Genomic DNA, 15,699 nt, shown 5'->3' on the forward strand with positions numbered 1-15,699 from the left:
AATAAATAAAATAAAATAAAATAAAATAAATTAAATAAATAAAATAAAATAAATTAAATAAATAAAATAAAATAAAATAAAATAAAACAAAATAAAAAAAAATAGAAATTAATGGTACAAGTACCAGAACTTCAGGGTAGAATGGAGCGGAATCATGAAATGTTAAGGCTTTGGAGTCTTCTCAAGAGACCCCAGACTCTTATCTGACTTTCTTAGTGTGGGGGAGGAAAAAGAATTTTCCCTTTACCCTTCCAGGTTCTGGCTGAGGCACCCTGTAATAAAAGACAGATTAACAAAGATAAAGTAATCAGAAGTTCAATTACATGGATACCTCCTGTGTATGTGGGAGAGACTCAGGAAAATTGAGTAACTCCCCCAAATGGTCCAAGCCACCACCCTAACATCAGCTAAAGACAAAAGAAAACGTTGGTGGGTGGGAAGGAGCGGTGAGTTGATGGGAGGTTACCAGGAAAACACAGCAAACAGGGGCAAGGTTGTTATGTGGATTTAAGTCATTTCCCTCTCTATTGATAAAGAGTTTCCAGAGATTTAGAGTCATCCTTCTTCCTGGTGCAGGGTGGGAGACCCCCTTACGAATGGAGATTTCCCTTAAAGGGTCACTTCTCAATTTCCAGAGCTTTTCCCGTGTCTGCTGTTTCTTAAAAATAATCAGCCTGAAATAATCCTCACACCACAGAGACGTATTTTGGGGTGGCAAATTCTGCTCCCCTCCATTGGCTTTTCCCACCGTGTCCTCATGAACCCTCAACTCCACCGCCCCAACAAATGTTGCTGCAGTTTATTCAGACTATGGTGCAAATGACTGATAACGACTTAAGGTGCCACCTTTCTAAGTAGCAGCACCGATGGTGATGCTTCAAAGCCTGGTGTCTTGATGCAGACAGACCTGGACAAGCTACTCTGGACCTCAGTTTGTTTGCCTGTATATTGGGGGCAGTAACCTGAGAGTTGTAAGAATTGGATTGGATTGGATTAGACTGGAGGTCAGCAAACTAAGGCCCACGATGGGAAATTAATTTTTTTTTAAGTTTATTTATTTTGAGAGAGAGACAGAGACAGAGAGAGAGAGAGAGAGGGAATGCACACAGGTACGTGTGGGGGAGGGTCAGAGAGAGAAGGGGACAGAGAATCTCAGGCAGGCTCCCCACGGTCAGCACAGAGTCCTGCCTGGGGCTTGGACTCACAAACCCTGAGATCATGGCCTGAGCCGAAATCAAGAGTTGGATGCTCAACCGACTGAGTCACCCAGGCGCCCCCCCACGTTTGATTTTTACAGCAAGCTTCTGGGTGAGAGATCAAGAGGGGCTCATCCTGTGTCACAGGAGGAGTGAACGGGCAGGGCTGGGTCACGCGGGGAAGATAGGGCTGAGTGGGACATGGGACCTAGGCCTGCGAGTCCAGGCGAGGTCCCCCTTCTCCGTGTTCCTCGCCTCAAAGCCTCAGCCGTGGCCTGGCTCCTGGAAAAGGGCTTGTGCCTCCGAGCTGGCAGGTGTGGGAGGAACCCTCACGCTGGGTCGGCTTCTTACAGAGGCAGGAAGAGGGCACACGTGATGAGGCAGAGCGGGCTGGCGGGCGGCCTCCGGGTGACAGCTTCTCCTGTGGCTCTGACCTCTGTGTCTCTTCCCATCCCGATTGGCAGCCTTTGGCCCGGGCGACCTCCCCAACCTGCTGGGCCTGGTGGGCAACCAACTGGGCGACGGGGAGCGGAAGCGGCGGCATGCCAAGGCGGGCAGCTACAGCATCGAGGTGCTGCTCGCGGTGGATGACTCCGTGGTGCGCTTCCACGGCAAGGAGCACGTGCAGAACTACGTCCTCACCCTCATGAACATCGTGAGTGTCCTCACATCCCAAAGCAGGGGCGGGGGGGGCGGGGCTACCAGTGTTGCTCAGAACATGATTTCCCTCGGGCCGGTGTTCCCTGATGGATGCACTGCTCGCTCCTTAGCCCAGCAGTGACCCAAACCTGAGCTGGCCTGACCCCCGCCCCAGGCTGAGGTTTGGATTAGACTGGAGGGGCCCATAGGCCATCGGCGCTGGCCCCTGGCAACCCGGGGCCTGGGGCCAGTGGGTTCAGGGCTGGGACACATTCAGAGCCTGAGGCAGGCGTGGCCAGGGGCTTTGGTTGCCCAGGAGTTGAGGGGCCTTCCCTGGGACTCCCCTTCTGGAGAAAATGCCCAATCCCAGGCCGGGAAGATTGGCCAAAGAGCCTTCAATCTGCTGGTGGGGGGGCCAGATCCCAGGTCCCGAAGGGGGCCTTTGTTTGGTGCACAGGGAACAGAAAGGTGGTTGTGCAGATTGACGTCTTCACCTGCCTCGATAAGAGTTTCTGGAGACTGAATCATCCCCTGCTTTTGGTACAGCTATGAGACACCCTCACAGATGGACATTTCCCTCATACATGTAAATGTCTCCCACGAAAGGGTAACTTCCACTGGGGTTTTCGGAGCTTCTCTATGCCTGCAGTTTCTTAAAAATAACCTGCTTATGAGGCGCCTGGGTGGCTCAGTCGGTTAAGCGTCCGACTTCGGCTCAGGTCATGATCTCGTGGTCCGTGGGTTCGAGGCTCGCGTCAGGCTCTGCGCCGACAGCTCGGAGCCTGGAGCCTGTTTCAGATTCTGTGTCTCCCTCTTTCTCTGAACCTCCCCTGTTCATGCTCTGTCTCTCTCTGTCTCAAAAATAAATAAATGTTAAAAAAAAAAATAAAAAAAATAAGCTGCTTATGGGGCGCCTGGGTGACTCAGTCGGTTAAGCAGCCGACTCTTGCTTTCGGCTCAGGTCGTGATCTCACGGGTTCGTGAGTTTCAAGCCCCACATTGGGCTCTGTGCTCACAGCTCGGAGCCTGCTTGGGATCCTCTGTCTCCCGCTCTCTGCCCCTCCCCCACGCACACTTGCTTTCTCTCAAAAATAGATACATGTTCAAAAAAATAATCGGTATGCCAAAGAGGCATCTCTTGGGGCGCCCACACCGGCCCGCCTTCATTGTTCTTGGAGCTGTACTGTCTGTGTGTGTGTAGAAGTGGTCCTTCGTCTAAGCCTCTGAAGGGGTGGGTTGGGGTCTTGTCTTATACTTTTTTTGAGCCCCAGCTGCACACAGCACAGTCCCGGACCCCTAACGGGTGATGGGTATGTGTGGAGTGGGTGAGTGGATCGTTGGAAGAAGCAGGGAACAGAAAGGTAGCAGGTTTGTGTCCATAATACGGGTGTAAAGAAAAGGGGGGTGGGGCTAGAAGTCAGATCCAATTACACTGAGCCCCAGGGAGGTGGGGACTGAGCCCCCGGCCTCCTCTTTGTTGGGATATGAATTCTTCTGTCCCTTAAGGAGCCTGCCGTGTGGGACTCTTAAGAGCAAAGGCTACCACGTTGGGCTGTTTGTGAGGCAGGGCAGGTGATTATGAATATGGACACACCCACCTCCCTGGAGCCCTTGACCACCCACCCAGACTCTATAGATGGCTAGCCCAACCTGAGGCCACACAGCCTAGTACTGGTCCCATCAGTGGGAAAGCAGGGTTGGCCCCTGGAACCAGCAGGTGGGGGCAGGGAAACCCTTAGGAAGCCCTCAGGTGCTGGAAGCCTGGGTCTTGGGTCCAGAGCGGGGGCTGAAGACCCCAGGAGTGTGAGCCTGTGAACCAGACCCCATTCACAGCCCCAGAGTCCTTCCGTTTGCTAAAGGATACTTTTCAGGAAAAGGTCAAATCCTGACGCTCATACAGAAATAAAAGCAGGCGGGGCGCCTGGGTGGTTCAGTCGGTTAGGCGTCCGACTTCGACTCAGGTCATGATCTCACGGTCCGTGGGTTCGAGCCCTGCGTCGGGCTCTGTGCTGACAGCTCAGAGCCTGGAGCCTGCTTCGGATTCTGTGTCTCCCTCTCTCTCTGACCCTCCCCTGTTCATGCTCTGTCTCTCTCTGTCTCAAAAATAAATAAACATTAAAAAAAATTAAAAAAAAAAAAAAGAAATAAAAGCAGGCAAGTGTGAAAGATTTTAGTTTACTCAGTAATCAGGGAGGGAACCAGGCAAGTGTTAACCACCCTTTCAGAAGAGAACCCTAAGAATGGAAACATTTACGATCAGGGATTTTGAAATGAATGTGCAAACAGAGAACAAAATTGGCTTTTTCACGGGGTAGAAGAGAAGACAGGATTCGTGCATCTGTAGACACTTTACATTGTTATCAAGTGTCCGGTTCTCAGTTGTAACGTAGCTTCCGTGGAATCAGATTCAGATAAGGCGAAAAGTGTTCTGTGGACACATAGTTTCCATCAAGGTACACGTTGTAATTATTCTCCGGGCTTGAGGCCTGGCCAGGGTCCCAGGTAGGAAGCCCTTCCCGGGGATGGCAGGGAGTCTGGTGGCCCGTCCGACTTACGGGCTGCGTCTTTGTTCCTGAAGCTAGAAGGCTAGCAACCTCACTGGGGACACACCCCTGGATTCTGGCTGTGTGACCATCCTAAGCAACTAAGTGGTGGGACCTCCCCCACCTCCCCCAAGAGCTGGCCTCGCCACTGTCTCTCCCTTTCTAGATTCTGGCCTGGGAATAGGGGTGAGGAGAGAAGGCCTAGGAGGGAGTGGTGGAGGGTTGGGAGTCTGGGGAAGACCAGAGGCTCTCTTTCATGGTCTGTGGGCTCCCGTCTGGGTGCCTCCAGTGAGCATTCTCTTGCTTTCTTTCTCCTTAAATGTGCGTTGGTTGGACTAAAGCGTGAGCAGGTCAGCAGGATCTGGAAGGGTGGGACAGGCTTCCCGGAGCCCTGCTCCCCAGCTGGCCTCACTCTCCACTGTTGATGGTTGTGCGTTCATCGGTTCACAGCCGGGTTCTGTGCTGTATCCGTGGATCGTCCCCCGTGCTGGGCATTGGGCATGATGGGAGTGGATGTTAGTCTGGTAGTGTTCTCTCTCTCTCTCTCTCTCTCTCTCTCTCTCTCTCACCTCCCTATTTGTCCTCTTGGTGATATAAGCCAATAGGAGCCAGGCTTTCTCTCCATGGCAGGAAACAGGCCCATTGGGCCACCCCAGGCCCCACACTTTCTGCTCCCAGGACACAAAGGCAAAGGAACCCCCCTGGTGTTTCTAGGGAAGGCTGGCCTGGGTCAATCAGGTGGCTGTCCTTGACTAATTGCTATGACTGGAGGGTTGGCTTGGGTCCCCAGGTGGAGCCCAACACCTTGCATGGGGGCGAGGTGGAACAGAATCTCTTCCTAGATAGTGGGGAAGCCAAGCATGCAGACAAAAGAATGGCTTCTATAGTGGAGGGCTCAGAGGAGTAGAAAATGGGGTCCCTGCCCTCAGAGCCTTTACCTTGCTGCGTGTCCCCAGACAACTGCAAATAACATCCCCTTGTAAGTCATTACAGTCATTGAGCAAGCACTGGGAGCCAGACTCCTTGTAAATGTGACTTCATTTACTCCAGTCTCCCGACTACCCCGTGAGAGGTCTGGCTATCCTGTCTCCATCTGTTCAGCCACAGGCCTGGGGTCTGAGGCCTGCTCTGTCACTTTGGAGCCAACCCTCTTCACATGGCCTCTGCATATAGGTCTGAAGCCTCATGCCTGGTAGTGCTATCTCTGGCTAGTGACCCAGATGTCAGGGAGGAAAGACAACTTTCCCTCTATCCTCTTAGGTTCAGTTCCAGGGGCTTGCAATTTAAACTGATGAAAGATCATCATGTGCAATACGTGTATTTGTGGGGATGCTTAGTGATGAGTCGCTCAAAGGGGTGATTTGAATTTGTAACTTATATACCTAAGGGGAAAGAGAGTTGGCAAAAGGCTTGTACGGTTAGGACAAATAGGCTTATTTAGGAAAGACAAGTAGGTTTTTAGGAGAACAAATGGGAAATAACATTTGCGGTTACACTTGTTTATACTTTCTGTCCTTTTTTATGGTGATGAAGTTGCCCAGGAGAGGAGGGGGAAAGTTAGAAAATGATGGGGAGGGTCTACAGGAGCTTGTTCCCCAAGAAGAATTTGGGGGCTTGATGAACCATACAAGGCGGATGGTTCGCCATAGGGGGATCTTCTGGGAGGTTGTGTTCTGATGTCGCAGGTGCGGAAGGCAGCCAGCGAGAGCTCTGGCCCACGTTGGTGAGTGGATGGGTGGCCAACCACCTCTCCTCCTGGGGGACCAGCAGCTCATCCTGTCCATTGTGTGGGAACTTTATTTGGCTGGGATGCTTGAAGCTCAAAGCACTAATTTCCTGAGGGATTTCATGAAGCCAGTATAAAGGGTGTCCCTTTGCTGTCCCCTTAAAGTGCCTGCCGGCCTGTGACCATTTCTGATCCTGATTTGTGGGGCCGGGGCTGGCCTAGCAGGATCAGAGAGAGATCCGATTCCCGGGATGTATGGTCCTATTGTGCTAACCCTGGAGGAGGGGGAGAAGCCGTTAGTGAAACCCTCAGAACCATCTGATGGGGCCCTGCTCACTGGCAGCTCTCAGGGTATCGTGCCTCTCAGTTTTCCTTTGCATTAACCTGGGGATGTGCTATAAATATTCATGCAGCTGCACATGGTGGCAAGGACCCCCCCCCCTTCCCTCCCTCACATGCTGGTGGGCCCTTGAGGGACTTTATTTGCCCGTGCCTCAGTTTACCCATCTGCACCAGGTCACTCTCCTTAAAGCGTCTTCAAGCCTCAGGACTAGGGAACCATTTGAGAGCTTTGAAACATAAGGAGCAGTTTTGTTCAACATTTGGTGAGTGCCTAGTGTGACAGACCTTATTCTAGAAGCTTTGGTCTGGCGGCCAAAACAAGCCTCAGACCACGGAATAGTTTGGGAACCATTGAGGCCAGTGCTGAAGGAGCTTAGAGGAGGCAGCCGTCCCTGTGGACTGGAGGGAGAGGCTTGAGGTTTGGAGCTGAACCAGCCTGGGGGGAAAGGGTTTGGTGAGGTGGATCATCGTAGTATGGCGGGATTGTAGACGTAGGAATGAGGGGGCAGCCAGGCCTGCGGAGACCTCTCAGGAGTTTAGCTGTGGCGGGAAGGTCCCTCGGGCGACAGCATGGGCTCTGGCATGGAGAGGAGGGGTGAAGAACATTGCCTGACGGTGGCACTGGCTTGGATTTGGGGGGAGGAGAAGACGGAGCCTGAGCCTCCTCGAGCCTTCTCGAATATCACAGTATCGTTCCAGCACCTACCACATGTCCGGCACGGGGCTGAGAACCTCACAGACAGGCTCTGTGAATCCTCACAGTGGCCTTACGCCAGTGACATTCCTTTGACCGCTGTGGCTCTGAGAAGCCAAGCGACTTGGCTCGGGATAGTAAGTGGCAGAGTTAGGATTCGAACCCAGATCTGTCTGATTCCAAAATTTATGCGCCCCTCCCGCCCCTCCCCCCAACTGTGGTAGAACGAGGGGCAAAACAGCTCTGAGGAGGAGGGAGAAGGAAGAGCGTAGCCTCCACCCCCTGGCCTCTTCCCGAAATGGGTCTCCGTAGCTGAGTCAGGATTCTGAAGCTTCACCCCTGGGCCTGCTTCCTGCTCTCGGCTCCTGGCTGTGGCCAGGCTTGCCAGCCAGGGGCATGGAGAGAATCAGGCACTGTCACCGAATCTCTGCGGTGAGGACTCTCTGCGACAGGGGGATGCAGGCATCCTCAGAGGGCCCAGAGCCAGAGCGGAGAGAGGGCAAGGAGACAGGCCCCTTTATCGGTCCTCACTGAGCCATTCCGCAGCCGGATCCCTCTTTCTTGGCAGTCCTAGGCTCCCTGCCCCCCCTGCTCTCACCCCATCTGGCCAGGCTGATGCCACAAAGGTGTTGGGCGTGGTTGCTGTAGAGATGTTGGCCGGTGCCTCTGAGAGGGTCCTACCCACTCTGACCTGCTTCCGGGCCCCTTCCTGAAGCCTCTGCAGTGCTCTGCTGGAAGAGCTTGGTGCCCCTTCGAGGCCCAGGAGGTTTGGCTGCAGATGACTGTCAGACCAGGGCCTTGGTGGCCTCAGCCTGGGAGGGTGGCGGCGTTCTCTTGGCACATAACTGTGTTAAATATTCATCATAAAGGCCAGTTTGGAATGCCACAAAAACACTGCTTTCGTGCTGACAGAGAGTGTTGCTTTGCCAGACGTTTTCCGTTCGGGGATATGTGAGCCTCCGAGCAGCTCATCCTCCCTGCTCATTGGAAGGACACAAATCCTCCTCCTCCCTCTCTTTTTAGGCCTTTCTCTTGTCTTGTCTCACCCTAAAATGCTTTCCACTGCTTTTTAGGGCAATCTGAGACCCCCTACAACTAGGAGCAGAATCTACTTACTTTGAGGTAGTGGTTCTTAATAGGCAAGTTTGCTTCCCAGGGGGCACTGGGGAAGGTTTGGAGATATTTTTGGTTTATTGCAGCTGGAGGGGATGGGATGCTACTGGCTATCTTGAAGGAGGAGCCAGGAATGCTGCTAAACATCCTCCGGTGCACAGGACTCCCCGCAGCCAAGGTGGCCCTTGTGGCCGGGAGTCCTGCCCTGAGGTATTAGCTCCAGTCGCCATATTGCTTTTTGAAAGCAAGCCCCCTTGGGCAGAGAACAATGCTTAACACAAAGGCATGAATACTGGGATTCCTGGCAGGAGAGACACAATAACAATGAGGACAAATACCCCTCCTGGTAATGAGAGCTTTATGGTTGACAGAGCACTTTCATACCAGGCATCTCGGTCACCATATTGGAGGTCACGCTCCTGAAATCCCGTATTCCTGGGCTGACCTAATGGACCTCTCATCAGCTCCCCAAGTGGGAAGTAGAAGTTCTGAACCAAGAGAGGCCACTGATCGAGCACATATGTGTTCCAAGCCCTGTTCCAAATGCTTGACATTTGCCTCACCTTCTGTCCTCAGGCCTCTCTGCAAGGTTTATCAGTTCACACTCAGATGGGAGAGTCGGGCTCAGCAAGGTGAGGTCACGGCAGTTTGGGTCTTTCTGGGCCTCCACAGTGCCTCTCTTTGCACTCAGACAGGCCGACCTAGGGCATAAAGGCGGCTGCATTATGGAGACAGGTTGTGGGGGATAAATGCTGGGGACTCGTGAGCCGCGCCCTGGCCCGGACTCAGTGTCCCAACCTGGGGGAAGCCGAGGCCCAGCTCTGGCTACTGCATAGGCCAGCCTGGGGGGTGGGCAGGGATCCTGGGCTGCAGGCCGCACAGTGTTACTGGGGTACACCCCCAGAGAGTGCACACATGCACAGATGGAGTGTGTGTTTCCACGCACATGCGTGTGCACGCACACACAGCCACCCATATGTGTAACCGGGCTGTGTGCACCTAGATGCGTGTACCACACCAGACCAGGTGTGCCCACGCGAGGAGCTCACACACTACGTGTGAACACATCACTTGCCACGTTTCATCAAAACTGAACCCATCGACTGTCAGATGCTCTGTTACTTTACGTACTTAAGAAACAAAAAAAGTGCTACCCGTTAAACCCTGACGTGGTGTTTTCGTATCACTTAGAATTTTTATTTGTGCTCGTCGGAAGAACTCTTTCAACCTCATGGAGGCTTAGATTTTCGTCGCGTGTTACTCACGTGCGCACGTAGATACGACGGTGTGACAGAGTCCGGTATTCCCATCACTTCTTCCATTCCGAGTGTTACTTGTCAGAGTCGCTTTCAGCCACAGAGCCATCCGCGTCCGTGTTTTCTGCACGGCATTGGCTCCTGTGCCGTCTGGAGCCTGGGTGATGCTGTGGGAGCCCCCCCCCCCCACTCCCCACCCTTACCTCTGGATTTTCTCCAAGCCAGAACCCGTTCCGCGACTTTGATGTGGGTGCCTTCTTGATTTTACTGCAAGGTGGCAACGGAGGTTTTCTTTTTTTTTTTTTTATTTAAAAAAAAAATTTTTTTTAACATTTATTTATTTTTGAGACAGAGAGAGACAGAGCATGAATGGGGGAGGGGCAGAGAGAGGGAGACACAGAATCAGAAGTAGGCTCCAGGCTCTGAGCCATCAGCCCAGAGCCCGACGTGGGGCTCGAACCCGTGGACCGCGGGATCGTGACCTGAGCTGAAGTCGGACACTTAACTGACTGAACCACCCAGGCGCCCCCGGAGGTTTTCAGACAACCAGGACTCCCATTCCTTTCTCACCCCGTAAATGGCCCGCTGCCAGCAATGTCAGGGCGTGGCAGTGTCCTGTGAAGCCACCAGGAGTCACGTGAGAGTCTCGCTTGCACGGGCAGCGGTAACAGTGTGCTGGCCCCCTGTGACGGTCAACGGGGAAAGGAGACCGTCTCAGACGCGTGCCACGTGGTGCTGGTTGGAGCATCTGGTCTGCAGAGTTGCCTCGTGCTCTCGATGAGAGGGGTCGGAGCTGGGGAGACGGGGGGCTAGTTCCAGGGCCTGGGACTAGAAAGGGCAGGAGAGGTGACTGTTGGCCAGGCCGCACCTTCAGGCAGGGCCACCCCCGTTCTGTTCAGGGTCAGAGGCCGGAAGCGACCAGGGAGGGCACGCGAGCAGAGGCTGCTTCCTTTCCTGTGGCCGCCGTGCTCACACAGGCTCGGCTGTCACTGTGGGCCTGCTTGTCTCCCGGCGAGACGGGGGGGGTAATGACTCCTTGGAGCTCCTTCGAGGAACGGTTGGCCGTCACAACTGGAGCGGAGAACGTCCAAGGCGAGCCTCCCGTGTTGCCAGAAAGTAAGGAAGTGCCCAACACATGAAAACAAAACAAAACAAAGAACCCCAGAGCCAACAAGAAGGGTGTGTTAAAGGGACACAGGAGCCAACTGAAGGAAAGAGCTCCCGGGGGCCAAAGCTGGGACAATTTGAGCGACCAGGTTAATGTCGCGTTGAAGTATAACCCAGAGTATAAAAACACACAGCCATGGGTTCATACTGATAAATAAGCGACAGAATAAATGAACAGCTGGGAGAAGGATTCCGAATAATTGACGTAGATACTCTGCCCTCAAGGAGGTGGATTCTAACTCCCACTCCTGAAGTTCAGGCTGTGCCCGGTGACTTTGTCCTGAAGCACACAGCACGGGGGCCGGGAAGGAGAGAGTATGTTACGCAGGAGAAACCTGGCAAGCGCTGTCCCAGCAGGCGCTAGAGGTCAGCATTGTCGGTGACGGGTCGTGCTGGCGGCGGGTGCCCTTGGCGTCGTGTGGGGAAGATGGCCCTTCACTCCTGTGGCCTTCCTCCCCCCGCAGGCCCGTACCGTGCATCTAATCATGAGACAAACATCAGCCATACCCGAAGTGAAGGATGGTCTGCAAAATGCCCCACTGGTATTCCTCGAAACTGCTTTAGGTCATCAAAACCCAGGAAAGTCTCCGGAACTGTCAGGAAGGGCAAACAGTCTGGAGCAGCCCAAGGAGGTATGGCAGCTAGACGTAACCTTCTTCTCTTTTCAATTGATATATATTTTTGATTTTTAGAATAGTTTCAAATTTACAGAACAGCTGCAAGCCTAGTCCAGAGAGTTCCGAGGGCCCCACTATGTTCAACATCTGCCATTACCATGGTACATTCGTCACAACTACTGAGCCAATACTGATGCGTTATTGTTAATGAAAGCCCGTATTTGTTTCAGATTCCCCCTTTTTGCCCCTAAGGTCCTTTGTTTTTGCTCTAAGACCGCATCCAGGGCACCAGGTTACGGCATGCAGGCTGTGGCTGCATCAGCCTTTAGGTAGCAAGTTACTGCCCTCTCCTGTTTGAGCATGGGGTGGGCTTGAGACCCTGGGGTCATGCTTCCTCAGCACGGCCCCTCCCTGTTTGAGACCTGCCTGAACCGCTGCCAGGCTGGTGGATAGGCTGCTCCAGAAGTCCTTGGGAGCAGTGTTCCCTAGCATTGTGGGAACTTGGGGCTGGCTGGGGGGCCATTCTCTGCCGGACCCCTGTCCTGGCACTGCCAAGGAGAAGCCCATTTTGGCCTGGTCCAGAAGGGAAGGCTGCCAGCTGCCTCCCCCCCCCCCACCACCACCACCATGGGCTCCCCAGGGGCCTAGCTCTCCCCGCCAGCCGCAGTGGAGCCCCAGGCATTTCTGCTGTCGGTACCTGGGGTCTGATCCTCCCTTTGGGCCGGAACACAGATTCAGAGTTCCCAACCCCCTTCCCTTCTTCCTGCTCCCTGGGTTTGGCCACAAGGCCCCCGGGAGGCCTGGCCATGCAGGGTTACAGCAGAACAGAGAAGGGGCTCTTGCAACGACTCCCTGGCTGGCCGTGTTGCTGTTTACTGGATGTGGAAACCCGCTTCGCTTATCTTCTCTCCTAGGCCACAGAAAGCCCACTCCAGCCAGCCTGCCACAGGAGCTGGTTCTGGAAAAACAGCTGTGTGGAGTGGCTCAGAGTCACAAAGCATCAGAGTTTAAATCTGAGCCTTCCCACTTTCCAGCTGGGTGGCCTTGGGCAAGTTACTTAACCGCTCTGAGCCTTGGATTTCTCACCTGTGAGACAGGAATGATTCCTCTCTCCGTAGGCTGGCGTGAGGTTGTATGCAAGCCCTCACATGGTGCCCGGCACATAGTAGGTGTTCAGTGAATAGCGGCTCTTTCTCCAACCCTCGTGGTCTCTAGCTTCTGTTATGTTACCATGGACCTTCTCCCTTCTGCTGTTCTGTGCCTCTTGACCAGAGAGAGTCCTGACGTTTGCTTGATTTTCTAGTATATACCCAGTGGCCGTCCCAGGCCAATATCTGATGTGGAACCCTACCCTGGGGTCTTGGCAGGGGATGTTGAACTTGGCTGAGCTGGGGAAGAAGGACACCAGACATAGCCTTCTTTTCTGCCCTGTGGGCGTCTCTTGATGTATCCTGCTGGGACCCACAGCCGCGGGAAGCAGTTCCAGGTCTCCCCAGAGCTGGCGCACGGGCCTGACCTTTGGCATCGGGAGGGTGGAGGCCGACAGCCAGTTCTTGAGCGCACAGCCAGATTAGAGCCTGCCAGGGGGCCGCCCGCGCATGTGTTCCAGAGGGCCGGGGTCCTGGGCCTCTCAGGAGGCTGCACCTCCTGGCTGTGGCTCCAGCACCAGCTCACGGCTGTGGCTGGGACCTGTGTGCCAGGCACTTCTGCAGCCCTGTCCAGCCCCCTCCTTGGCCTGTGGGAAGGGTCAGGACAGCTTCAGCTGAATCAGAGCCCTACTCAAGGGCTGGGGGTGATGGGGGTGTGTGCAGATGAGGGTGCCGGGGCACCCCAGACGGACCCCACTAGGGGATGTGGAATGGCAGGGCCAACCCCCCCCCCTTTTTTTTTTTTAAGTTTATTTTGAGAGAGAGGGAGAGGGAGCGCATGAGCAGGGGAGGGGCAGAGAGAGGGAGAGAGAGAGAATCCCAAGCAGGCTCCACACTGTCAGTCCATGGCCCGATGTAGGGCTCGAACTCACAAACTCACGAACAGTGAGATCATGACCTGGGCTGAAATCAGTAATCCGATGCTTAACCAGCTGAGCTACCCAGGGCCCCCCTCCTTTTTTTAATGAGGGAATAAGGGTGTGAAATAGAATTACTCTATTTTTATCTCCTTATTTAGCATAAGAAAAGACTAGACTTGCTCATTGCTGAACCCTGCTGCTCTCAGAGCTTCAGAACTGTTCACCCACTCTTACACCCTGGGCCACCTGTTGGGGATCACTTTCCACCTTACTTTCCTGCAGACCTGCAGACAGTGGGGTCTGGGTGGCTCCGTTTCTGTTTCCTTGATTGACAATGGCTTCTTTCATCGTGGTTCTTAAAAGCTGGTTTGCTGGGCCCAGGATTGTGGGTTGACGGTTTCTTTATCTTGGGACTTTGGTGCTATTACTTCAGCGTCTCCCCTGGTCACTGCTGAAAACCTACCCCTAACCAGATGGATGGTCCTTCCTTGGCAAGTGGCCTGTCGTCTCTCTCGCCGCCTGGAAAGTTTTCTGTTTGACTGACTTGAGCACGGAGAGAAGTCCCCTGAGAGACTGTGGCCGCCATCTCTCCCGGGGAAAGGAGCAGATACGCCCCGTGGGACTTCCAGAGAGAGACTTGAGGCCAGTGGAGGAGGCGGACGGGAAGGTTCAGTGGGGCTCACGGCGCCCAGAACTTTCTAACGGGCTAACACACACGTTGCTGGAAGTGTGGGAGCGTGGGCTGGGAAGAGATTCCCATCGCGTGGGGGGCTGGCCTCAGCTGCCCTGATTACCACCGGCCTGGGGCTCTCTCGATGGTTCCGCATGACTCCTGCCTTTCTCTCCCCTGCCCTGAACCTCTGCCCATCTCCTCCGAAAGGCCCGTGACCTTCTCCAGCGGGACGCGTTCTGGGTCCTCCAGCAAGTCCTCCCTGACCCCTCCCTCCCACATGTACACCACCTTCCTTTCCCCCAGCTCCTGGGGTCTATGTACATCCGTCCCTGAAGCATTTGGTCGCCAGATTATTTCAGAGTGCTGTGCCGAGTGGGGTCTCTCCGAATGGTGCGTCCCCTTCTGCTTGCTCAGTATTGCATTTAGGCCAGTTACCCGGAGTGGGAGGTGGCATCAGAAGGCCCCGCTCAACCCCCACCAGTGATGGACACTCGGGCTCTGATCCTACTTCTTGTTCAGAGAGGCAGCAGCCTCCTCCCCAGTCCCACCGCGAAGCCTTCCCCGTGTTCTGGGCCGGAGATGCCAGCCATTGGAGCAGGCGTCACTGGGGGTTTGATGGGTGGCTTTGGCCTGCTGAGTGTGGGGACAGTAAGGAAGGATTCGGGCAGCAACCTGCCTGGCCCGCTTTGGAGAGAGACAGAGCAGGAAGACAGTGGCCCCCTGAGAATTTCCAAAAGCCTAGAGGCCGTGCGGATGCCTCCACCCAAGCATTCCAGCGACTGATCTCTTTTCCTGCCCTGGGGCAACCGGTGGGGTTTACATGTGTACATGTGGGGCACAGATGTGTCTGTGTAGAGCGTGCCCTGCTTATCACCCCATCTCTGGTCTGCTTGCCCGCAGGGCACATCAGGGAGGTCTGAGACACTGACCACGTAGAAGGCCACGTTCTGAGCTGGAGGCGCTGAAATGTCAAGGTTATTTAATAGTCACTCCGGTGCAGATTATTTTGGCAGAACAGGAGAGAATTCTTAGGTTGGACTTGTTTGGGAGAAAGTGTGTGTGTGGCCGGTCGGCACGCCCGTCTTCCACTGCACAGTTCTCCTATGACAGCCATTAGGATCCCCATTCTACAGAAACAGAAACAGAGGTCCCAAGGAGTTGCCTGATGTGCCCTAAGCCACAGAGCTAGGACCCGAACCCGGGACTCTGGCCCCCAGTAACTGCATTGCTTCACCAGTGCTGTCCTCTGACACTGACCCACCGAGCAAGTCACTGAGCGAGTCTCGGGGGTTACGTCCAGCTAGGGGATTAATTATCTAAGTCGTGGCCCATCATACGCAGACATTAGAGATGATACTTTTTTTAAAAAAGTTTATTTATTTTGAGGGGGGAGGGGCAGAGAGAGAGAGAGAGAGAGGGAGAGAGAGAACCCCAAGGAGGCTCCACACTGTCAGCAGAACCGACGTGGGGCTCGATCCCACGAACCGTGAAATCATGACCTGAGCCAAAACCAAGACTCAGATGCTTAACCGACTGAGCCACCCAGGCGCCCCCTAGAGGTGATGCTTTTAAACATACAGAATACTGTTTCATGAAACAACCAATGTATTAACGGTATATTCAGTGTGATTACTGTTTTGTAAATTGAGCCTCCCCCCCCCCCCGCCCGCCCACCGCGCACACACACACACACACACACACACACACACAGAGATACGCACCCGG

At 54.2% G+C, this 15,699-nt stretch overlaps 1 protein-coding gene across 1 annotated transcript in view; it reads left to right on the plus strand.

The window, feature by feature from the left end:
* The window catches only part of ADAMTS14 (ADAM metallopeptidase with thrombospondin type 1 motif 14), an 81,978-nt gene that overhangs the window by 29,785 nt on the left and 36,494 nt on the right, over nt 1-15,699 (plus strand). Inside the window, exon 4 of the mRNA XM_049646190.1 lies at nt 1,661-1,851. Coding sequence (XP_049502147.1) covers nt 1,661-1,851 — 191 coding nt within the window. The remainder of the gene's footprint in view (nt 1-1,660; nt 1,852-15,699) is intronic.

This window comes from Panthera uncia, chromosome D2 (assembly GCF_023721935.1).
Source record: "Panthera uncia isolate 11264 chromosome D2, Puncia_PCG_1.0, whole genome shotgun sequence".
NCBI lineage: Eukaryota > Metazoa > Chordata > Mammalia > Carnivora > Felidae > Panthera > Panthera uncia.